The sequence below is a fragment of the Ailuropoda melanoleuca genome, chromosome 14 (genome assembly GCF_002007445.2).
Source record: "Ailuropoda melanoleuca isolate Jingjing chromosome 14, ASM200744v2, whole genome shotgun sequence".
NCBI classification, from domain to species: domain Eukaryota; kingdom Metazoa; phylum Chordata; class Mammalia; order Carnivora; family Ursidae; genus Ailuropoda; species Ailuropoda melanoleuca.
The window spans coordinates 58,462,880-58,489,471 of record NC_048231.1 but is presented as its reverse complement, the minus strand read 5'-3'; the positions used below and the strand labels follow the sequence as shown (position 1 = coordinate 58,489,471).

The 26,592-nt window shown below is 36.8% G+C and overlaps 1 protein-coding gene across 8 annotated transcripts in view; it reads right to left on the bottom strand.

Annotated features, from left to right (window-relative positions):
* Nucleotides 1–26,592, bottom strand: part of GREB1L (GREB1 like retinoic acid receptor coactivator) — a 259,381-nt gene that overhangs the window by 79,447 nt on the left and 153,342 nt on the right. For 6 of the 8 annotated variants that reach the window (XR_004620338.1, XM_034642744.1, XM_034642747.1 and 3 more), the window contains 5 exons: nt 7,022–7,150; nt 3,941–4,057; nt 3,231–3,350; nt 2,044–2,181; nt 231–416 (listed from right to left, as the gene is read on the bottom strand). Coding sequence is in view for 7 of the 8 variants with exons in the window: in XM_034642744.1 (XP_034498635.1) it covers nt 231–416; nt 2,044–2,181; nt 3,231–3,350; nt 3,941–4,057; nt 7,022–7,150 (690 nt within the window). In the remaining variant the exon portion in view is untranslated. The remainder of the gene's footprint in view (nt 1–230; nt 417–2,043; nt 2,182–3,230; nt 3,351–3,940; nt 4,058–7,021; nt 7,151–26,592) is intronic. The other 2 variants (XM_034642749.1, XM_034642750.1) reach the window with 1 other exon arrangement.

Genomic DNA, 26,592 nt, shown 5'->3' with positions numbered 1-26,592 from the left:
GGGGGAGGGGGGAGGGGGGAGGGAAGCAAGTGGCAAAAAGGAGTAGAAAAGAAATGGGAAAGGAAAGGGAACAGAGACAGTGGGGTTGAAGGAAGGGAATATTAGAAATTAAAAGGAGAAAGTAAGAGATGTACAAGTGGAGAAATGTGATAAAGTGGGGAAAGGAAAAACGCATGATGCAAAAAAGAATAAAAATTATCACCACCAAATAATTATTGAAAATCGCTTACCTAGCCGCACAAGATACTGTATCGTCAGAAGAATCATGTTTTCCACGCTCAGAAGTTGGCTGCCAGTCAACCCTAAGTGTTCCAAATCTTTGTTTTCCAACTGTGGAATCTTGTAGCAATTCACCAGCAGAGGACTCACAACAATGTCACCAACATTTCCATAGAAATAGGGTAAAGTGCCATAGCCTGCCCCAATAGAAGCAGGTCAATAAAGTTCAACATTTCTTTTTGAGGTCCAACCAGGTACACGTGCCCAGCTAGGATCAAAGATGCTTAACAAAGTTTCCTGCCCTCTGAGATGGTTGCCAAACAAAATCACTCGAATATTCTAGGGAATTCCCTCAGATGCTTCCGAATTCTACCCTTATATTTAATCAGATGAGCAGGAAGCAAAAGACTCAGATGATATCATCTCTGTTTTCCACAGAAGAGGCATGTTAATATTATATCTGCCACAGAGGATTGATGAGAGTTTGCAAAACATCTCTGTAACCTTTCGCAAAACTGCAATGATAAAATATTTTCCAATAGAATTCTTGATCAAGTTTCTTTAAACACAAGAAGCCAGAAAACAAACCACAATAACATATTTCATTTCCTGAGGTTTTCTTAAACATTTTAAAAAGCTAACAAACTCATTGATAACCAGCAATATTCTTCTAGTCATAGGTACTTGCAGGTTCCTACTCTTTGTGCTATCTTTGTTATTTTTATATTCTCTTCTCAAATGTCGGTAAATAGCCTCAAATTACATTAGAAGTAGATAGGACAAAAATATGTTGAAAACATACCCTGTTTTGGTGGCATGGTAAAAAGAGGGGCAGTTTCTCTGTGAGACTTTCTAAAAGGCAGACACCAAAGGGTCCCCATGTTCTACATATCTTTCCAAGACTAGCTCCATTATGCACACTACTCAAATGTTTAATAAAAATTTCCTGACCATATTGAATTTAAACAACTGGGATTCTCCCAGTGCCTATAGGCCCAGGAGCAGGGGATAGGACAGCCCGATAAAGGATAGGGCTTGAAGCAAAACCATCCATGTCGGTAGGCTCAAGTCAACCAAAAGAAGCAGGTAACACCTCATATAGACATACCCTAAAGATCCAGTGGGGCTTAAACATCCCATCTGTTTAGTCCCAAAGGTAAAACAGGAAGCCTCCTTCTGACCTAGGATAGTCCCCGAATGAGGTAATTCTTGATGTGGGTCTGAAAAGCATGAAATTAGTCCTGGATTCTAGGGACCTCTAAATTTCTACACCTCCACTTATAGACAGTTTGGAAGGACTCAGACTCTGTAAAGATAAGCGATTCACAGATGCTTCCCCATGCAACTCTGGGACCTCGTGGTTCTCCCAAAGGGGGCCTGTTAGCTGGTTCAGCTTGTTTCTTTTCTCTGTGGTTTGGCTCCCTTTGACCAGAACGTCCTTTTCCATTCAGGACCCAGCTGAAACATCACCTCTGACAAGTCTTCTCAGACTCCCTCCAGGCAGAGTTAAGCTCTCTCTCCTTTGAGTTCTTGGAGTTGTTGGTTGTGAACCTCTACTAGCTCAAGTTTCACAATATTGTACTTATTTACGTGACAGACTCCACACTAAACAGTGCTCCCTGTGGGCAAAAAGCCTCTGCCTTATTCCCAACTTCTAGTCACATGCTTAACAGCAAGAGGGAGCTGACTGATAAAAGATGAAAGAATCAATATATGGATGAATGAATACATGCATGAACACATGGATAAATACACGAACACTGAACCGGAGAAACAGTCCTATATCCCAGCAGACACAGGCAACTTGGAATTCCTTTCCCTTACCTATCAGAATTACTGGTCTAACTCCTGAGTTACTCAGCAGGTTTTCAGGAACAATTACAGTTTCCCCTGCAGGAATGGGTCGAGGTTGTAAAATTCCAGTTAATGGGGTCTGTGGAACTGGGGCAGATAAAAGGGACTCTGGAAAAAAAGTTGTTTGACAAGAAGGATTAGACATGAAAGCTAAATGAAATACCATTGAAATCAACATAGTCTTAATACTTTTAATAGAGAAGTTTTAGAAGTGTGATGGTTCGTTATTTTTTTTTAATTAAAGCAATTCATGTTTATTGTATAAAATTAGAAGTGAGAAAAACAGGAGGAAACAACCCCAATCATAATCACATCACCTGGAGATAACTACTGTTTAGCATTTTCATAGTTTTTTCTTCTAGTTGTTTTTCCACATGCAATCTTTTGGATTCTGTTTTGTATTTAATTCCCTCCATCCCCATCCCAATTATCATGACTCATTATAGAAAATTTGAAAAATATAGAAAAGAGCGAAGAAGAATAAACTCATCATTAATCAGTATTATCTAGAGACAAACACAGTAACATATTGGCATAATTCTTTGTAAATACTGCATCTCTATGTAGTCTTTAAAACTATTTAAGCAAACTTACATTTTTAAAGAATCCCAATTATGTCTTAGAACTGGTATATTTACATTTGTCTGTGCTTAGTACAGCAGGGCAGACCAGTATTTAAAGAGTTAACAGTAGGTACCCAATGGCCACGGTTTGGCTATTCTAAAGGAGAACCAGTTGGCTTTTCAGGTTTCTAGCCACAGACTAAGCTGTCCAGGCCAGAAATAAAAGGTGCGTGTCACATAAAGGAATCAGATAATAGGAAAACACATCTAACACCACAAATGGCAAAGCAAGCGCATTTGTGCCCTATGATGGTGGGTTAGTTGCATCGTGCCCTATGTAAAGAATGGTTTATTGATACTGTAGACCAAAACAAAGCCAGATGGTGAGTTAAGATCTGTTGTGATGGCACATGTACTTTTAGGGAAGGCAGATGTGATGGGGACAAAATATCAGCTATTAATTTCCTTACATAATACTGGACACAATGGTTGGATAAGGAAATTTATCTTCAAAGGTTTAGGGAAAGAATAGGAGCAGAAGATACCTCTGCTAATTCAAAAAAACTGAGAACCCATCTTCTGTTGAAATCTTACCAGTTCTTGAAAGAGGGCGAACTGTTGGAACAGGTACAACTAAACCAGGTTGTGGGACAGGTGACCCAGGATACCATCCCCGGTGTCGTTTCTTTGGTGGCCCAGAAATGAACATGGTAGCTGAAGGCAAAGAGAAAGACGAGCCTTGTTCTTAGTAGTGGAAGAAAGGAGAGAATTCAAAGTAACATAGAGCCTTTAATTTGATTATACTCAGAAAGTCTGAGCCATTCTTCTAGAGGTAAAGATAAAATTAGAAAAACTCACCCTAACAATACCACCTAACATTTGTACGCTGTTTTACATTTACACTTTTACCCAGATTATTTCATTAAATTCTATCAATAACATGGTGAAGTTGTAGGATAAGTATACTGTTATACCCATTTTGTAGATGGTGAAATGAAGGCTCAGATTTGCCCAGGGTCACAAAACACAGAGGAACCTTGATCTCTGTCTTTGGTCAGCAAAGCTCATGGTTTTTAAGGCACTTCCTTATATTTTTGTTTCAACTTTTTTTTCTAGCTAGGCTCATATATCACCAAGACATTTAATCATCATTGTTCACACCAATCATAAACCTTCGAAACCTTGGATGAGAAGCTAAGGAAAAAATAGGAGTGCACTGTCAGATAATTCATCATTCCAAACGCCATAGCATGTCTTCCATAATTAAGGTGCATTATTTCAAAACTCTAAGATGGGTATTGTACCTTGGTCTCCTGATGCATAGCTAGGTCTTGGTGACAAAGAGTAATTCCCTGGGCGGGCCGGGGTGGAGCTGGATGCATTGCTCTTTCCTCCATGGCTACTGTTTCCATTAGCAGCATCTGTAGCACAGGAGGGGAATATTCAGAACAGGGGCTGAGCCGCACACTGCCTTCTGTGACGCTGCAACCATACCATAAACCTCACGCTCCAGGATTCAAAGACGTCTCACTGACAGGACAGTCCCTTGTGTAAAATGGACTACAACCATCAGAGTAGTACCCTCTTTAAAATGAAATGTCACCTAAAAATAATTTTCTAGGATCCCAAGAGATCTTTTAGAATCACTTTCAGTGATGTCTTTGGAAGAAAGAGAAAATTGTGTTGTTGTCTTTTTTTAACTTTATATCTTGAAAATCTCCAAGAAATTTGGAGAATGGTATAATAAACTACATACCTACCACCCAGCCTCAACATTTATCAACAGAGGGCCAACCTTGCTTTAGATAAATATAAATTAAGATACTTCCTCTTCACACAACATAGTCACATACTTGCTCTAGATTATTTTGAAGTGAACTTATTTATATTCTTTCATCCATAAATATTTTTGTGTGAGTTTCTGAAAGAAAAGAACTCCTAAAAATGTAACTGTAGTATCATTATTATACTTCAAATTAACAGTGATTAATAATTTCTTAATGTCAAATATCCCATTAGTGTTCAAATTTCCCCCGTTATCTCAGAAATGGTTTTTTACAGTGGACTTCCTCAAATTGGGGTTCAAAAAGGATCTACACATTGAATTTAGTTTTTATGTCCCTTAAGGCCCCCTTTTTAAAAGCTCACATTTATTAGTATAATAAAAATATTCAGTTAGTGTTTGCATTTCATGGACTGTCTCACAAATTTTAAAAATAATTTGCTTGAATCAGGATAAGGTCATACTGCAACGAGATTTAAGATGATGTCATTTTTGCTGAGACGTCTTCCAGACTCTGTATAGTGTCAGTTGTGTCCCTTTTCTCCCTCTCCTTGAACCTTCTTTAATCTATAGGATTCCCCTTCTTTTTTCTTTCTTCCAATTAATTTGGTGAAAATCTGGCAGAATTTTTCATTTTCTGAATTTTGCTGATTGGTTATCTATGGCATCATTTAACATCCCCTCTATTTCCTACATACAAATTATTAGATATAGAGGCTTACTCAGATTTAGGTTTGGGTTTTTGTGCAAGAGCATCTCATAAATACTCTCATATTCTTCCATTAGCAGGCACACGATAACTGGCTTTCTCTCTTCTTGTCATGTTAAGATTGATCAGTGGGTTCAAGAGTTGTTAACCTAATCCTCAAATTATAAAGGTGTCCATCATTGGGGCACCTGGGTGGCTCAGCAGGTGTTGCCTTTGGCTCAGGTCATGATCCCAGGGTCCTGGGATCGAGTCCCACATTAGGCTCCCTGCTCATCAGAAAGCCTGCTTCTCCTTCTCCCTCTGCTGCTCCCCCTGCTTGTGCTCTCTCTCTCTCTCTCTGTCAAATAAATAAATAAAATATTTTTTAAAAAACAACAAAGTTGTCCATCAGCCCTTCATCTGATGGTTTTAGCAACCATGCTGGTTACTGCCAGGATTCATAATTTTATTAACTTTTTTAATGCTGCAAAAACTTGGATTCAGTTTGCTCAAGTCTGTAATCTAACCAGAAGGTGGATCCTGCAAGAACTGTTGGAACAGAATAAGAATAAAAGTGGTCACAATAAATTATGACGCCTAACTGCTATAAAATTTCCAAGAATGATAGGCTCTCTTTCTTTTCATTCTTCCCCTACCTCTCTGACCATTTCTTTTCCTTAAACACTAGCATTTTCTAAGATGTTATCTTTAGTTAACAGCTTGCCTTACCCAACATTGCTCTTTAGCAGACCCTATTTACCCTGGTGATTTTAATCTCATGTACAATAAATTAGATGACTGCTGAGTTACTGCCCTGGGACATTTCATGGGTGTCTCAAATTCAACATGTCCACCATTACTCACAGTTGAACTCTCCTCCTTCTTCTGTATTTCCTGTCTCACGTAATTACATAACCATTAGCAGACAGACAGGTACAAACCAAGACCCCTTCTTCCGCTTCTTGCTTATGTTAATCAGCCAAATTCTGCTGATTTTACTTCCTGAGTAGTTCTCCAATCTGTTTCCTCCTTTCCTACCTATTAGTACCGAAGTCAAGGACTTCATCATTTCTCACCTATTGAAATGACCTCCAACTAGTTTTCTACTTCTCTCTCTCTCTCTCTCTCTTTTTTTTTTTTTTTTTTTTTTGCTGCCAAAGTGATCTAGCTCAAGTTCAAATCAGATCATGCTACTCCTTTGTCCCATAAGTTACAGAGTAAAACTCATGCTTCCCTTGCCCACTACTTGCTCCCTGCCACTCCCTGAGTTTTACATTTTACCGTTTTAACAAGTCCAAACCACTGGGAAGTTCCTGCACACATCATGCAGCTTCTTTTCTTTCCTTTCCTTTCAAGCTTTGGTCCTGGATTTCCCCTAAATTTGAAAGATCTTTCCCTCACTCCTCCGTATGGCGAATATCTCCTCATAATTTAAGATCAAGCTCCTCCAAGAACTCATTCTTCATTACTCTCTAAAATGTTGAGCTAAAACCCTCTCCCTCCTTTGTGCTCCCCCAGCATATTGTTGTATTTACTACAACACACTGAAAATATTTTCCTATAGTTCTATCTTCTCTACTAGGTTATAAGTGCATTAGAGGTCAGGGATTGAGCCTTATTTATCTTTGTATGCTCAGTTCCTCAAAATGGCAGGTATCCAAGAAATGTTTGCTGAATAGAACCAACCTGCTCTGTCTCCCCATGTGCTAAATGTCATTCTTTGACTCTTCTGGTTGGAGCATACGTAATAAAAAGCTTTGTATGATGATACAATATTATAGACAGCCCCACTTCTGTCTTCAACTCGCAGGAAAAGAGCATCTGTTTTCTTCTACCAAATTGTCAATGAGATTTCACACAAGTCTTTTATAGACTACATATTTACCAAAGAAATATAAGTGAGGAAAACATCACCTGCAGCAAAAGTCTTCCCTACAACCTGCAAAGATAAAGCCAGTGGCTTCACAACATTCTTATTCCGGGTCAGGTCCTGAGCTCCACTTAAATTGATTGCAGAATTAGCTGGACTGAGAATCGGCGAATCTTGAAAATGAAAGAGGTTGTTCAAATTAGAAACTATTTTATATGCAGGAAGGGAGTTAATTCAATAAGAATGAGGTGAGAGAAAGCAGATGGTTAAAATTTTAGTTTTATCCTTGACCTATTTTAAGAAAGTCAGTTTCTCTGTGTTCAGGGTTTTTGGTTTTTTTTATGTGCTGGGTACTAGTCTAAGGACTTTAAATATATCAATTCACTTAATCCCTATAAAAACTCAATGAGGTAGGTAGTACTACCTTAAGGAGAAGTTGTCATTTAACTCGGCCAAAGTCATATGTGGCATCAAGGATATCATTATGTGCCATATTGAAACTACCTTCACAGTTTCCCTTAAAGTCGTATTTTAATGAAATATATTCATCCCTGTCCAGATGACTTTGTCATTTAAAAGGTGCCCTGCAAACTAAGTCATTGCAATGGAGGAGAAAGCACTTTTCTCTGAAGGAAAGTTTGTTTTAATTTTTGGAATAAGCAAATTAATTAATTAACTAATTAATTAATTTACCTATGTAATACCAGGTACACCCAAGAGAAGGTTCCTATTCAGATTCAGAAAACAATTCAGCCCAGAAAAACCACATGCCATTTTAGAGATAGGCTATGGGGAACATAAACACAAAAGCCAACTAGAGTTTTCCAAAATGAGTACAGACCCCCAATTCCTGACTCCATTCTGCCAGAACAGCTTAATCGATTAACCAGCAAGTGTCAAAAGGGACTGTTAAAACCCTCTGAGAGTTTGAAAAGAAAAAATGTTATAAAGAGCAGGATATTCGTGGTACTACATTAGGAATTATCTCAAAAATAAGTATTCAGGGACGCCTGGGTGGCTCTGTCAGTTAAGTGTCTGCTTTTGGCTCAGGTCATGATCTCAGGGTCCTGGGATCGAGTCCTGTGTTGGCCTCCCTGCTCAGCAGGGAGCCTGTTTCTCCCTCTCTCTCTCTGCCCTGCCCCCAACTCATGCTCTCTCCCTCTCTCAAGTAAGTAAATAAAACCTTTAAAAAAATAAGTATTCATACCACAGTGTGATTCCTGATACTTCTAATCGGTGCTCCTCATAAGAACTCAAAAAATTGAAATGGTTCCTCACTGGCTCAGAAGAGTTAGTTTGCCTCTCTGAGGGCGGGACTTTAGCACTAGGGAATGGTTTTAAGTTCTACAGGAAGAACAGACACCAGCAACTGTACATATAACATTATAATGTTGCAGGAAACTGGAAGACAGTTTTTCATGTCTTAATAGAGAATCTTATAGGATAGGAATCCCAGGGGACTTTGCTGTGCCATTATATAGGTTGGTCATTATGTTTCAGGCCACAATTGTATTGTTTGGAACAAGGCTAGCAACTTATTACAGTAGTTTATACTTATAATTTTAGCATATTTTTAATTGTCCAGGTAAACATATAGATAAAAGGTACTTGATAAATTATGAAGGGTGGTGATTTGCCTTATTTTTTTCAAATCACTGAATTCAAATTAGCAGAAACCAATATTTTTACAGTAATGAAAAGGAACAAAGTTAATGTACAGAAATCAATCTTCATATCTATAACAATCAATAGCTGGATAAAATGCCTAGGAATAAGCTTAATAAGAAATGTATACAACTATTGCAGAAAACTTTATAGTACTTCTTAATATAATGTCTGGGATTTGTTTTAACATATTGAGGGAAAGAAGGAGAGAGAAAGTAAGATTAAATGACAGTGTCCATGTGCGCTCATAATTTTGAAGGTGGGTGATAGGTCTATGGTGTTGGTTCATTATATTAGTCTATTTTTTAAGTTTTTATTTAAATTCCAGTTAGTTAACATACAGTGTAATATTAGTTTCCGGTGTACAATATAGTGATTCAACAATTCCATACAATATCCAGTGCTCACCACAACATGTGCACTCATCAATCCCTATCACCTATTTAACCCATCCACCTCCCTTCTGGTAACCATCAGTTTGTTTTCTATAGTTTCTTGGTTTGCCTCACTCTCTCTTTTTTCCTTTGCTTGTTTTGTTTCTTAAATTCCATATGAGTAAAATCATATGGTATTTGTCTTTCTCTGACTTATTTCACTTAACGTAATAACTCTAGCACCATCCATATTGTTGTAAATGGCAGCAGACTCCTCGCTGAGCAGAGAGCCTGACACAGGGCTTGAGCCCGGGACCCCAAGATCATGACCTGAGCCAAATGTAGACACTTAACCGACTGAGACACCCAGGTGCCCCTGACTGATGTTCTTATAAGAAAAGGAAGAGAAACAAGGGATGCACACACACAAAGGAAGGGCCATGTGAAGATATGGCAAGAAGGCAACTATCTGCAAGTCAAGGTGGGAGACCTCAGGAAACACCAATTGTACGGCACCTTGATCTTTCTTGAACTTGCAGCCTCCAGAACTTTGAGAAATTAAATTTCTGTTGTTTAAACCAATCAGTCTGTGATATTTTGTTATGGCAGCCCTAGCATACAGATATTTAATTAGATTACTCAGATGAAATGGACAAAAAGAAAATACTAAGGAAAAGACTACAAAATGACTAGGGCTAATAAATGAGTTCACCAAAGTTCCAGGATATATCAAGATTAAAAGATCGATGAATAGCACTAAGAGTCCCTAAATAAACCACTGCATTTTATGGGCAATTAAATTTTGACAGGAGTGCCAAGAAAATTCAATGGGTAAAAAAACAGTCTCTTCAACAAATGATTATAGGACAACTAGATATCCTCATGCAAAAGAATAAACCTGGATCTCTTCCTCACACCATATACAAAAATTAACCAAAAATGGATTATAAATCTAAATGTAAGAGCTAAAACTATACCACTCTTAGAAGAAAACATAGAAGTAAATGTTCGTGGCCTTGGATTAGGCAAAAGTTTCTTAGTTGTGACACCAAAAGCACAAGCAACAAAAGAAAAAATAAATGAATTAAACTTCGTGAAAATAAAAAAAAAATGCACTTCAAAGGACACCATTAAGAGAGTGAAAAGACAACCCATACAGTGGGAAAAATATTTGCAACTCATATATTTGATAAAGGACTTGTATCCAGTATATATAAAGAACGGTTACAACTCAAAATAGAAAGATGAATAACCCAACTGAAAAACGGGCAAATGATTTGTATAGACATTGCTCCAAAGAAGATGTACGAACAACCAATAAGCACATGAAAAAATGCTCATCGTTAGCCGTTAGAGAAATACAAATCAAAACCACAATGAGATACTACTTCATGCCCACTAGAATGTCTAAAATAAACAAAAAAAAGACAATGAAGAGTGTTGGTGAGGATATGGAGAAATTGGAACCCTCACACATTGTTGGTAGGAATGTAAAATGGTACAGACACTTTGGAAATAGTTCCTCGAATGGATATATATAGTTACCATACGACCCAGCAATTCCACTCACAGGTATGAAATGAAAAATAAGTAAAAATGTATTTCCACACAAAAGTCTATACACAAATGTTTGTAGCAGCATTATTCCTAATAGCCCCAAAGTGGAAACAACCCAAAAGTCTATACACTGATGAATGGATAAATAAAATGTGGTATATGCATAAAATGGGATTCTGTTCAGCAGTAAAAAGGAATGAAGTACTGCTACATATTACAACATGGATGAACCTTGAAAACAATAGGCCAAATAAAAGAAACCAGTCACAAGAGGCCATATATTGCATGATTCCATTTATATGAAATGCCCAGAACAGACAAATTCATAGAAATAGAAAGTAGATTTATAGTTCCCAGGGGCTGGGAGTGGAGGGCTGAAATGGAGAGTGACTGATAATGGATACATGATTTCTCTTGGAGTGATGAAAATGTTCAGAAGTTTATGTGGTGATGGTTGCACAATTCTGTGAATATACTAAAAAAATATTAATTGTACACTTTTAATGGGTAGATTGTAAGATACATGAATTATATCTCAATAAAGCTGTTATTTAAAAAACACTATAAGCAAAATTATAAACCAGGGATAATATTTATAGCTCACTATTACCCTATATTCCTATTAACAGAAGTCAATAAGAAAAAGGTTACTGTTGGAGATCCTTTGTTGTCCCATACCATTTCCCTTTGGCCCATCTTTGATTTCAGTAGGAGCTATGGTGGACGGTTTTGTGTGAGTTCAGATTCCTGGGGGCAGCATCTTACCTCAAGCTCATGTCTAGCTTCTTCGAGCTTTTTATCGCAGGGCCTTCTTCAAGGCCATCAAGCTCTTAGCTTGTGTGTGGTCCAGAAGTGTGAGGAAGTGTTAACAACTCTGGGGCAGCCCTCAGCTAATGGAGGACTAAGAATAAATGTCCTAGCTTTCTATTCTTTGGAAGGATAATTCTGGGAGGCATTCTGCGTGCTTCTTAGAGACCCTGGTAGATTCAAGCCCTCTTGGTTTATAGCAACTATACAGAAAACACACTCTTTTTTGGCTTACTCCTCCTCATAGGGATCACTTCTCAAATAAACTACTCACGCCCAAATCCTTCCTTTGGGCTCTGATTCCAGCAAAACCCAAACTATGACACACAAGTCAAGGGAAAGGAACTTAGAGTTTATAGAAAAAAGATGCAAATAGTTTTTAAACAAATGCAAAGATGTGCAATGTCAACAATAAGGAAAATGCAAATTAAAACCACACTCAGATATTATTTTTCACCAATCAGATTGACAGAATCCAAAAGTTCAAAAATAAACTTTGTTAGTGAGCCTCTGTGGAAATGCAAACTGACACACGTGTACTGGTAGGACCTCTATGGAGAGTAATTTACAGCATTTATAGGAATTACAAATGAATACATGTTCGATCTAGCAATTCTGGGGTATTTATATACATGTTTAAACATATTTATTTATTGTTGCATTGTTTGAAAACAATATAAATGCCCATCAATAGGGGATAGGGTAAATAAATTATGGCACATCCGCACAGTGTGACAGTAGGCAAGAATAAAACATAATGAGGAAGCTCTTATTGATTTGAAAATATTTCTAAGAGATAGCTATATGAGAAAGTGAAGTGCAGAAGAGTATGTACAAAATGTTGCCTTTGGAGTAAAAAAAAATGTATAAAAATAAGAATACATGCTTGCGCCTGGTTGAATAGATATAAAGAAAGTCTAGAAAGATGCATGAGAAACTAGTGACAGTGATTACCTGTGTGGTGGGGGCATGTAGAAATGAGGGGGGATGGAAGAAAAACTTCACTGTGCATATTTGAATACAGCATATATTGATGTATGCATGTATACTTTCTGAAATGTAAATATTTCAAAACAGTGTAATAAGTAAATTTAAAAAAAAATAAAGATAGAAAACAGTTATGTGGAGACGGACAACTGGCATCAGAAGTACTTAATTGTACAAAGTGGGCATTTACTTCAGTATTAGATTACACATAGCGATTTTACTTAATTTTTAAAATATTTTATTTATTCATTTGAGAAAGAGAGAGCACAAGCGGGGAGAAGGATCTGAGGGAGATGAAGAGGCTCCTTGCTGAGCAGGGAGCCTGAAGGAGCCTGACAACACAGGGCTGGGTCCCAGGACCCTGAGATCATGACCTGAGCCAAGGGCAGATGCTTAACCAAATGAGCCATCCAGGTGCCCCTACACATAGTGACTTTAAAGGGTAATTCCATTTCAACGACACTGCTTTTGCCAAGTTACCAATGATCTAATCCCCAAATCCAGGAGACACTTTTCAGTACCTAACATACTGAATCTCACTGCTGCATTTATTTATTTATTCAGCAATTATTTATTGAGCACTTACCATGTGTCAAGAAACTTGCTAGGATCTATGGGTTAAATGGTCAATAAGATGAGCACTGTTCTTGTGCAAGTTTTCCTCTGTCTACTAAAGTGTTGGTGTTCTGCACCCTTTTATTTATCTCAAGACAATCTGATAAGACCCCCCGGTTTCATTCTGTATTTTTGAAAATTTACTTCATGTATGTCGTTTGGCTTATTTCATTAACAGACGAATTTTGGAACATACCAATTATAGAATAATCAGAAAGCACAGATGAGCATTAGATAAGGTCAGGGTGAACTTTCCAAACTGTAAATCCTATCATGTTATTCCCTAATCTTTACCACCTTGCACATGCTTCTATTGTTATATTTATCATGGATGGTGGACATTGGCATATTTAGCATTTAACACTAGTAGTTTTGATTATTTCAATGTCCAAAATGTGACAGCCTCTGATCCTGCTCAGACTCAGACATGGGTTCAAACCCTGGGCTGTTGTATAGAACCTGGTGTTTAAATAATCAGTAAGCAGCTGATTGCCTGATTCTCTCTGCTAGTGATTTCATATCCATTTAAAGGAGGAACTTGTAAGCACTAGAGGAATCACAGACTCGGAAAGTTCCTTGAGCAAGTCACAGCTCTGCTCTCTGCGTTGTGGTCTGTAATTTCTTGTTTCTCCTACTAGGTCATGAACTCCTTGAGGGCATTCCCAGCTCCTGGCACAGTGTCTGTCATACTGTAGCTAAAGAAATAAAATAGGGGGAAAAAGCCAAAACAATCTCCTTATCCTCTTTATGCAATAGTTCAATAACTCTCTGTTAGCCCAAAATCACTGGGGGGAAAAACTTTCTAAAAAAAAGGAAGCCATTTACATAGTAAGTAGAAAGAGTCTGAATTCTGATTTTTCCATTTACTAGCTCTTTTCACCAAATACTAACCCTTTCTCAGATTCTGTTTCATGGTCTGAAAAATGGTACCTACCTCACCATAACAGTTAATACATTTAGCACAGTGTCTAGAAAACAGTAGACATTCAGTAAATACTCGTTTTGCTAAACCTTTTTTTTTTTTTTAAGATTTCATTTATTTATTTGACAGAGAGAGACAGCCAGCGAGAGAGGGAACACAAGCAAGGGAGTGGGAGAGGAAGAAACAGGCTTCCAACAGAGGAGCCTGATGTGGGGCTCGATCCCAGAACGCCGGGATCATGCCCTGAGCGGAAGGCAGACGCCTAATGACTGAACCACCCAGGCGCCCCTGCTAAACCTTTTTTTTAAAGTAGGTTCCACACCCAGTGTGGGACTTGAACTCATGACTCTGAAATCAAGAGTCGCATACTCTACCACTGAGCCAGCCAGGCACCCCTATTTGGCTAAATCTTGTTAAGGGTTTTACAGATGACTGAGAACCTAAATCTTTACTATCACTTTTTCTGCCCTTGACACCTGCATAAAATGTGGACCACATAATTAACTTCACTCCCACATAAAGTACACTGGACCTATTTTCACATTCAGACTGCAGTTAATGTTCTAATAAGACACCATACTCCTATTAGCGCACTATGAGGCTGCATTATTATTTATGTCAGCTGTGTTTTACTTTTGACTCAATTGAAACATAAGTCCCCCTAAAATTAATATTAAACAAGATACTTCCGAATCTGTTCTTATGCTATTGATTTTTTAAACAGCTCTAAATATAATTAACAATAAATGCACATACTTAGACAATTTGGTAAGTTTTTACATATATATATGCCTGTGAAACCATCACCACATTCAACACAGTGAACATATTTATCACTCTCAAATCTCCTTTTTTAATTTTGTTATTATTATTTTTTAAAGGTTTTATTTATTTATTTGACAGAGAAAGAGTGTGTGCAAGAGACAGCACAAGCAGGAGGAGTGGCAGGCGGAAGGGGAGGGAGAAGCAGGCTCCCCACTGAGCAAGGAGCAAGATGCAGGGGGGCTCAATCCCAGGATACTAGGATCATGACCTGAGCTGAAGACAGATGCTTAACCGACTATGCAACCCAGGCGTCCCACCCCCAAAATCTTCTTGTACCTCCTTATAATCCCTCCCTCCTATGTCTCCCATGCTCTTCTATCCCCAAGCAATCAATGACCTGTTGTCACTATAAATTAGTTTGCATTTTCTAGAGTTACATATAAACAGACTGACACAATATTACTTTTTCTTTTGTCTGGCTTCTTTTACTCACCATAATTATTTTGAGATTCATCCATGTTGCTATGAGTATCAATAGTTCATTACCGTTTATTGAGTTGTATTACATTTTATGGACATATAGTAATGGATAAATATTCACCTGGAGGGACATTTGGGTTGTTTCCAGTTTTTGCTATTACAAATAAAGCTTCTATGAACATTTGTGCACAAGTGTTTAAATGGACATATATTTCCTTTCTCTTGGGCAAATATCTAGGAATGGAACGGCTAGACTATATGATAGGTATATGTTTAACTTTTTAAGAAACTACCAAACTGTTTCCCAAAGTGGTTTTACTATCTTATGTTCTCAGCAGTGTACTTTAGTTCCAATTCCTCCATATCAATGCTTGGTATAGTCAGCCCTTTAATTTTAGCTATTCTAATAAGCGTGTAGTGATATCTCATCGTTTTATTTGCATTTTGCTGATGACTAATGGTGTTAAGTATATTTTCATGTGCTTGGTTGCCACCCATACATCTTTTGCCCATTTAAAAAACTGGTTTATTTTCTTATTATTGAGTTCTTTAAAAGTCTCTCTTCTAAATACAATTCCTATATATCTTTTGCAAGGATTTTCACCCAGGCTGTGGCTTGTCTTTTCATTTTCTTAACAGTGCCTTCTAAGAAGAATTTCTTAATGAAGTCTAACTTGCCACTTTATTCTTTTGTGGATTTTGTTTTTGGTGCTATATCAAAGAAATCTTTGCCTAACCCAGGTCACAGATACTTTTTCCTATGCTTTCTTATAGAAGTTATATATTTTGTACTTTTGCAGTTAAGTCTATGATCCACTTGAGTTATTTTTGTATGTGGTGTGAGATACAGATTGAAGTTCATGTTTATGCATATGGATATCCAACTGTTCCAGCACTATTTGTTAAGAAGGTTATCCTTTCTTTAATGCATTGCCTTTATGCCTTTGTTAAATGTACATATATGTGTGAATTTATTTCTAGACTTTCTATTCTGTTCCACAGATCTATCTGTATGTTTTTACACTAGTACCATGTTGTTTTGATTACTGCAGCTTTATGATAATTTTTCAAATCAGGTAGTGTTAGTTTCTAATTTTGTTCTTCTTTTTCAGAGTTGTTTTGGCTATTTTAAGTCATTTGCATTTCCATATGAATTTTAGAATTAGCTTGTCAACTTCTACCCATAAAAGCCTCTGGAATTTTGGTTCGGATTGTGTTGAATCTACAGGTTAATTTGGAGAGAACTGACATCTTGACAATGTTAGTTTTTCAACCCATGAACAAGAGATCTCTCTCTAATTTATTTAGCTCTTCTTTACTTCCTCTCAGCATTGCCTTCTAGTTTTCAGGCTATAGTTTTTTCACACCTTCCATCAGATTTATCCCTAAATATTTCATATTTTTCTTATATATAATATTGTATGTTTATATGTATTATAAATGGTACCATTATTTAAAATTTTAAAATTTTTGATAGTTTGTTGTTGGCATATAGAAATATAATTGATATTTGTATATTGATCTTATAATCCTGATGAGTTCTAATAGCTTTTTTGTAGATTTCACTGAATTTTCCACATAGATCACTTGTGGTCTATAAATAAAGACAGTTTTACGTCTTCCTTTCTAATAAGGAAGCCTTTAATTCTTTTTCTTGCCTGACTGCACTGCTAGAATCTGCAGCACAACTGGATAGAAGTGGTAAGAGCAGACATACCTGTCTTGTTCTGATCTTAGGGAGAAAGCATTTAGGTATGCTAGCTGTGGGGTTTTTGTAGATGTTCTTATCAGGCTGAGGAAATTCCCTTTTTTTTTCTAATTTGTTAGGAGTTTTTATCAGGAATAAATATTGGATTTTGTCAATGTTTTTTTCCTGCATCTACAGAGATAATTAAATGGTTTTATTTTTTAGTTTATCAATATGGTAAACATTAATTGATATTCAAATGTTAAACCAACCAAGCATTCCTGGGATAAACCCCACTTTGCCATGATACATTATCCTTTTAACATATTGTTGGATATAATATACTAAAATTTTATTTAGAAATTTTTTATTTATGGGGCGCCTGAGTGGCTCAGTCAGTTAAACAGACTCTTGATTTTGGCTCAGGTTGTGCTCTCAGGGTTGTAGATTGAGCCCCATGTTAAGCTCTGTGCTGGGAATGGAGCATGTTTAAGATTCTCTCTCTCCCTTTCCCTCTGTTCCTTCCATTCTCTCTCAAAATTTTTTTTTTGTATTTATTTCGTGAGAGACATTGGTTTGAACTTTTCTTATAATGTCTTTGATTTTGGTATCAAGATAATGCTGACTAGAATGAGTTAGGAAAGTAGTCCATTCTTTTCTATTATTTGGACGAGTTCACGTCAAATTGGTATTATTTCTTGTTTAAATGTTTGGTGGAATCTACCACTGAAGCCATCTGGGCCTGGAGGGTTTTTTTGGGAAAGATATTAACCACATTTTTAATGTATTTAAGAGACATAGGGCTATTCAGGTTATCTATTTCTCTCTCTTTTTTTAAAGATTTATTTATTTATTTGAGAAAGAGAGAGTGCGAGTGGGGAGCGTGGCAGAGGGAGAGAATCTCAAGCAGATTCCCCACTGAGCACGAAGCCTGAGGACAGGCTCCATCTCACAACCCAACAGATCATGACCTGAGCTGAAACCCAGAGTCAGACACTTAACCAACTGAGCCACCCAGGTGCCCCAGTTATCTATTTCTTCTTACATAAGTTTACCGTAATTTGTCTTTCAAGGAATTTCTTCATCTAAGTTCCCAAATTTTTTGGTATAAAACATTCCTAACATTCTCTTATTATCCTTTTAATATCATTCAAATGGGTAATGATGTCACCTCTCTCGGTCCTAATATTAGTAATTTGGATTTTCTCTCTTTTTTTCCTAACAGTGTGGCTAAAGGTTTATCAATTTTTTTTGACTTTTTCAAAGAACTAGTTTCTAGTTTTATTAATTTTTTTCTATTGTTTTTCTGTTTTCTATTTCACTGATTGCCACTTTGATCTTTATTATTTCCCTTCTTCTGATTACTTTGGGGTTAATTTTCTTTTTCCTAGTTTCTTAAGGTGGAAGCTGAGTTCATTGATTCAAGATCTTCTTTATTTTTTTTAAGATTTTTTATTTATCCATTTGAGAAAGATAGAGTAAGTGAGAGCATGAGGAGGGAGAAGGGCCAGAGAGAGAGGGAGAAACAGACTTCCCGCTGAGCAGAGTGCCTGATGCAGGGCTTGATCCCAGGACCCCAGGATCATGCCCTGAGCCGAAGGTAGGTGCTTAACTGACTGAGCCACCCAGGCGCCCCCAAGATCTCTCTTGTTTTCTAATGTAGGTTTTAGTGCTATAAATTTCCCTCAAAATACTGCTTTAGTGGAATCCCCAACATTTTGTTATTTGCTTTTTTGTTTCCATTCAATTCAAAATATTGCTGATTTCCTTTCAGGTTTCCCTTTTGATCCATGGATTATTTACAAGTGTATTATTTTAGTTTCCAAATATTTGGAGATTTTCCAGAGCTCTTTCAGTTATTGATTTCTAATATAATTACATTTTAGGTAAAGAACATACTTTGTATTATTTGAATCCTTTCAAACGTATTGACTTGTTTTATGAGCTTTTGTGCAGCAAAGGAAACCATCAACAAAACAAAAAGACAACTTACTAAATAGGAGAAGATATTTGCAAATAATATATCCAATAAGGGGCTAATCTCCAAAATATATAAAGAATGTATACAACTTAACACCAAAAAAACAAACAATCCAATTTAAAAATGGATAGAGGACCCAAATAGACATTTTTCCAGAGAAAACATATGGATGACCAACAGACACATGAAAAAATGCTCAACATCATTAGTCACCAGAGAAATGCAAATCAAAACCACAACAAGACCTCTCAGCATGGCTAAAATAAAAAAGACAAGTGTTGCTGAGGATGTGCAAAAAAAGGAACCCTCGTTCACTGTTTGTAGAAATGTAAATTGGTGCAGCCACTGTGGAAAACAGTGTGAAGGTTCCTCAAAAAATTAAAATTAGAAATACCAGATGAGCCAGTAATTACACTACTGAGCACTTCCCAAAGAAAATGAAAACACTAATTTTAAAAGATATATGTACCCTTATGTTTACTGCAGTACTATTTACAATAGCCAAGATATGGAAGCAACCCAAGAGTCCATCAATAGATGAATGAATAAGGAAGATGTGGTGTGTGTGTGTGTGTGTGTGTGTGTGTGTGTGTGTGTGTGGTGTGTGTGTGTGTGTGTGAATACACAATGGAATAGTGTGCAGCCATAAAAACCAATGATATCACGCCATTTGAGACAACATGGATGGACCTAGAGGGTATTATGCTAAGTGAAATAAGTCTGACTGATAATGACAAATACTATATGATTTCACTCATAAATGGAATCTAAAAAACAACAACAAAAACAAATGCGTAAACAAAGCAGAATCAGACCTATAAATACCGAAAACAGACTGATATTTGCCAGAGTAGGTGGCGGAGGGCTGGGCAAACTGGGTGAAGAGAAGGCTTCTAGTTATGGAATGAATAAATCATGGGAATAAAAAGCACAGCATAAGGAATATAGTCAATAATACTGTAATAGCAATGTATTGGGACAAATGGTAGCTACCTTGTGGTGAACACAGCATAATGTATAAACCTATTGGATCACTGTATTGTATATCTGAAACTAATGTAACATTATATGTCAACTACACCAAAAAAAAAGACTTATCCTATGGCCCATAAGCATGATATCATGATTATTTTTGTTCTTCTCTATGTAACATTTCTGTTTTCTTTGGCTTGGTAAATGTTCTATGTGAACTTGAGGAGGATGTGAAGCTTGCTGTTGTTAGGTGGAATGTTCTAGAAATGACAATTAGGTCAAGTTGGTTGATAGTGTTGTTCAATATTCTATATTTTTTCTGTTTATCTGTTGCATCAATTGCTGAGAGAAAGGTATTCAAATACCTGGCTATAATTGTGTATTTATGTATTTCTTAAAATAATTCTATCAGATTTTGCTTAATGTATTTTGACAGAGGTCATTAGGTGCATAAATGTTTAAGACTGTTCAGTCCTCAGGGGCACCTGGGTGGCCCAGTCAGTTAAGCATCTGACTCTTGATCTTGGTTCAGGTCTCAATCTCAGGGTCATGAGTTCAAGTCCATGCCCAGCATGGAGCTTAATTTAAAAAAAAAAGATTGTTCTGTACTCCTGATTACTTGATCTTTTTATTATTATGAAATTACCTCTTTAATCTCTGGTAATATTTTTGCTCAGAAATGTATTTTGGCTGATGTTCAATAGCCACTCAAACTTTCTTTTGACTGCTGTCAGCATGGTACTTTTTAAATACTTTTACCTTTAACTTGTGTTTATATTTTAACTGAACTTTATGGTAGCGCTTAGAGCTAGATCTTACTTTTTTCCCCCAATTTCATAATATTTGCCTTTGAAATGAGGTGTTTGAACATTTACATTTAATGTGATTCTTGATGTGGTTAGGTCTGAGTCTTTCATCTTTTTTTGTTTGTTTTCTACTTGTCCTATCCATTCTTTGTTCCCTTTTTCTTCTTTTCAGTCTTTTTTGGGATTAGTCGAGTATTTTTTATGATTCTATTTTATCTCCTTGGTTGTTTATTAACTATAACTCTTGAGGTTTTTTAGTGGTTGCTTTAGGGTTTATAGAATATGTCTTACCACAGTCTAATCTTAAATGGCACTATGCAACTTCACATATAGTACTAAAACTGGATAATAGTATACTTCTGTATCTCCCTTCCTGTCCTTCATGCTATTGTCATGCACTTTACTTTTCCATATATTATAAACCTCACAATATATTATTATGTTTGTATAAGTCAACTATCATTTATGTTGATTTAAATAATAAGAAAAAAATTGTATACCTGTACCCATGTAGTTATCACTTCTAGTGGTTTTCAGTCCTTTGTAAAGATTCAGGGTCTCTTCTGTCTGGTATCATTGTCCATCTACCTAAATAATTTCCTTCAGCATTTCTTGTAGTGTGAAACTGTTGGTAGTAAATTCTTTCTTATTTTGTAAGTCTGAAAATATCTTTATTTCACCTTCAGTTTTGAAAGATATTTTTGCTGAGTATAGAATTCTAGGCTGACAGTTATTAGCTTTCAGCTCTTTCAAGATGTTGCTCCACTCTCTTCTTATGTATTTAGAAACGTGATGTCATGCTTATATTTGTTCCTCTGCATATGTCTTTTTCTCTTGCTGTTCTTAAGATTTTCTTTTGGTTGGTTTTAAGAGACTTTATTATGATGTGCTTTGGTGTCTTTTTCTACATGTTTCTTGTGCTCGGGGTTCATTGAACTTCTTGGATCTGTAGGTTTATAATTTTCATCAAGTTTGGAAAATTTTGGCCATTATTTCTTCAAATATTTTTTGTCTCCCACACCCCCACCTCTTCAGGCACTCCACTTACCAGTATATTAGGCTGCCTGTAGTTGTCCCACAGCTCACTGATGCTCTTTTTGTTTTCTTTCATTTTTTTTCCCTTCCCATGTTTCATTATAGATAGTTTCTATTATTACACCTTCAAGCTACTAATCTTTCTTCTGCAATGACTAATCCATTGTTAATCCCAATCAGTGTATTTTTCATTTCAAATGCTGTACTTTTCATATCTAGATGATTGATTTGGATCTTTTAATTGATCCTATTTTAATTTTTTATTACTTATTTATTTTTAAATAATCTCTACACTGAATGTGGGGCTCAAACCCCAAGATCAAGAGTTGCATGTTCTACCTACTGAGCCAGCCAGGTGCCCCTGGATCCTTTTTATATCTTACATGTCTACTTAACTTTTTGAACATATGAGATATAGTTATAATAACTGTTTTGATGTCCTTCTCTGCTAGTTCTAATATCTGTGTCAGTTCTTGGTTGGTTTGGTTAATTATTCTCCTCAGTATTAATTGTGTTCTCTTGCCTCTTTGCATGCCTGGTAATCTCTGCTTGGCATTATTAACGTTCTCTTGTTAGATGTTGGATTATTTTTGTATTCCTATAAATATTCTCGAGCTTGGTTCTGGAATCCAGTTAAATTACTTGAAAACCATTTGATCCTTTGGGGTTTTGTTTTTTGGTATTTTTAGGCAGGTCTGGAGCAGTATTCAGCCTAGAATGAAGTATTTTCCCTTACTGAGATAAGGCCTTCCTAAGTACTCTATCCAATGCCTGAGGAACTATGAGGTTTACCTCTAGCTGGTGGGAATAGTCCCTGTTCCTGGTCCTGTGAGAAAGCTGAGCACTGTTTACTCTCATCCTTTTGGATAATACTTTTTACCAGCCTTGAGTAGCTTCCTTACATGTGTGCATCAATCAGTGTTGTGTTCAACATTTGAGGGGACCCTCTGCACATTCTGTCTGTTCAACTCTCTCTTTTCTGGTCCTTGGTCCTATGAGCTCTGGCTATTTTGGTGTCCCTGTACTTTCAAGGAGAGTTCCTTCTACTCAACTTAGGGAATCTATGGTGCTCCCCCACAGTTCCCTTCCTTGTAAAATGGTCTGGAAACTCAAAGCACTGAGCTGAGGTGATGGTAAGACTCACATTATTTGTTTCCCATCTCTCAGGGATCACTGTTTTTTTGTTGTCTGATATAAAGTGTCGTAGAAGTCATTTTTCACGTATTTTTGTCTGGTTTTTTTCCTTAGTTATTTCAGGTAGGACAAATTCAGTCCTTTTTTATTCATTTTGGCCAGAAGCAAATCTTAAGTTGGTCTGCTATTGATTTTTCAACCTAGGTTCTCCCCTTCTTCTCCTGCACCTCTGTCCCTTACTCTTAAAATCTGAGACACATGAACATTTTACAGAATTCTATGTAGGGATCAGTATCATCTTTATATTCCTGATTCTAGTACTCAGTAATAGACCAATAAAATTGTCAGTTGTGAGCAGAGAAATTTCAAATTCTGGTTCTGTTGCCTTCTAGCTGTATCTTGGACTTGTCTATGCTAAGTACTGGCCCTTTTTCCCCACACATGCATAGAAAGTTGAAGAGATATCAGGAAAAGCAGGTATTTTCTACTGAGCTACATATTTGGCTTAAACCTGAGAATTTTTAAATGTTTAACTATGAAAAATATAACATAAAAATTGAAAAATAGAAACAAACATGCTAAAAATCTCACTTCTATAAACCATTGTTTTTTTGTCAGTATGTACCCTTTTATGTTTTGTCTGCATCATATTTTGTACGTGATATAACAAAAATACCCTTTAATACTACTTTTTTAAAGATTTTATTTATTTACTTTAGAGAAAGAGAATGAGCAGGGGGAGGAGTAGAGAGAGAGAGAGAGAAGCAGACTCCCTGCTGAGGAGGGAGCCTGATGTGGGGCCCAATCCCAGGACCTGGAGATCATGACCTGAGCCTGACCTGAGATCATGATTCACTTAATCCACTGAGGCACTCAGGAGCCCCATTACCTTTTTTACTTAATAGAATTACATTCTACGTGGTTGCATAGTGCCATAATTATCTTTTTTAATATCTTTGTCATGTAAGCATGCTATGATTTATTCATTTGTTTCTATACTAAGGTAACTTCTCCTTTTTTAGTTAATATAAAGAATAACTTCAGTGACTATCTTGAGTTTCCTTTTAGGTTATTTTCTTGGCTAATCCCCTAAAGTGAGATTACTAGAGTAATGGATATAAATATTTTTAATGTTCTTGTTATATTGCCAAAAAGCTTTTTTAAAAGATTGTACCACTGTTTACTTCTACCAGCCTGGCTGACAGTGTCAGTCTTAACATATCCTTGTTAGCACTGTATATTATCAGTTAAAAAGAAATGTGGCTAACATAACTAGTGAAAATTACTTCTCATTGTTATTACTTAGTTTCTTCATTTCTACAAAGTGGGCCATATTCCTTATACTTGCTAAATAGTGGCATTTTTTTCTTCTGTAGGCGAGGAAGAGAGGTCTCACAAACATATTCTTGGCCCTGGCTTGGAGGGGTATGATCATTGGTTTCCTTTCCCCTCCCCCCTCTGCATTCATTCATCAAATGTTTATTGAGCCTTTTCAGCAGGCCAGGTACTATGCTAGGCTCTGGGGATAGAAATAGGAGAAGAAGGCAAAGCTACAACCCCTGCCCAAGAAAGCCTACATTCTCAATGTCTGATTGGGAGTAGGCAAATCTGTCAGCCAAAGTGTTCCCACCACATTTGGAAAAAGCAGATTGTGTTTTGGTAAAGCGTATACTTGAATATTTACAAGGAACTAAGTTTAGAGAAACCTACCAGAGGAACTTTTGATTATACTGACCTCAACAAAGTTTAGCAGCTAAAAAAAATACAAATCTAAAGAGGAAAGGGACAAACAGCTACATTTTAGGGACAGTTAAATGATACGTTCTAATGGAAATGCTTTCTAAGTGGCTGTCACCAGGGACAAAGAAGTTTTACTGGAAGAGAGAGGAGGGGAATGGAGACAAAATAAGAAAACTATGTGAGCAAGGCAGGCATCATGATGGCAGCATAAGAGCTCTAAGCTCTTAGAAAGCAAAGAGGAGGCCAAGAGTTTGCAGGCAAGGAAAAAGATGGAGCATGTAGAGATTTTTATTAGGGTTAGTTCTGCCTCCTTCCTTCCTGGAGACCAAAGTCAGCTGAGAGGCTCCATACTGCAGCTGTACCACTATAGCAACCACCCCATAGTAGAAGCCCTGTGGGAAATATAAAAACCCCAAAGAACCAACATATTATTATTACACCATAGCATCCCTGGCCTATACCGCTTACTCTCAAAGTGTGAGGACTGCATACATTACAAGTGTGTAGTCTGAGTGGGTAAATCCGCCCTTTTTCCCTATTGAGATCAAAATACAAAAGAGTATGTGAAATAGTTATGGATTGTTTAAAGAATAATTACAAAGCAAATACCTATGCAACTAACCACCATCTAGGTCAAGGAAAAAAATAAAATGAAATTTCTCAGCAGCCAGTACCCTCCCCTTTGTGTTCTTCTCCACCCCTTCACTCTCCCTTCCCTCCAAAAGTAACCACTGGGCTGTGTATGTATTCCTTTTTTTTTTTTTTTTAAAGATTTTAAAAATTTATTTATTTGAGAGAGAGACAGAGATAGTGACAGAGATAGCAAAAGGGAGCACAAGCAGGGAGGAGAGGGAGAAGCAGGCTCCCACTGAGCAGGGGACCTGACATGGGGCTTGATCCCAGAACCCTGGGATCATGACCAGAGCCAAAGGCAGACACTTAACCGACTGAGCCATCCAGGCATCCCCTATATTCCTAAAATAATTTAGTTCTGCCTGGTTGTAAACATAATAAAAATGAAATAATAATGGATGAGTTCTTTTGTAAATGGCTTTTTTGCTCATCATGATGTTTGTAAGATTCCTCTATTGTGCTGCATGTAGGTACAAGTTTGTTCATTCTCATTGCCAAATGATATTTCATTATATAACTGTATCACCCATTCTACTGTTGATGAACACTGAGTTGTGTCCAGTTTGAGCCAATTGTGAAGAACACTGCTATGAACAGTCTTGTATATATTTCTTGGTGCACACGTGTAAGAGTTTATGGAGTAGAATAGCTGAAACATAGGCAATGCACATTTTTTACTTGGCTTTATGTTGCAAATTACCTGCTAGGTTGTGGCATCAATTAACACTCCTACTATCAGCAGTATTCTTGTTGCTTGAAATCTTTGCCAACATTTACTACTGTTATACTTCAACTTATTGCCTATTTGGTGTGTGTGTAATGTTACCTCATTGTATTTTTAAAGTAGTTTCCCGAATTGCCAAAGTGGTTAATCATCTTTTCATGTAATTTTTGTCCCTTTGTATTTTGTCAAGTCCTTGCTCATTTTTTCCGTTAATGTGTCTTTTTCTTATTGATTCATAGGCATTCTTAATATGCTCTTCATACTCATCCTTTGTGAGTTTTATGTGTTACACGGCTTCTCCTAGTTTATGACTTGATTTTTTCACTCTCCTCATGGTGCCTTTTAATAATTAGAAGGTGTAATTTTAGTGTAGTCAAATAGTCTTTTCCTTTATGAGCTGCACTTTTTCTCTCTACTTTTAAGATATCTACAATATCTAAGATATTCTACAGAAACTTCTAAAAGTTCGATAGTTTTGCCTTTAACGTTTAGATCTTCCAACTACCTGGAACTGATTCTGTGTATGGTGTGAAATAGGAATCCAGTTTTATTTTTTTCCACATAAGATATCTGAATTCTGAGCTCCATTTATTGAAAGAAAAGGTCCCACTGAACTGCAAGTCACTTCTGTTAAGGATGAAATACCCATTATGTTATGTGAATCTGCTTCTTGGACTTTCTACTCTGTTCTGCAGCTCTGTGTCTATTCCTGTTCCAGGTCCATTCTGTCT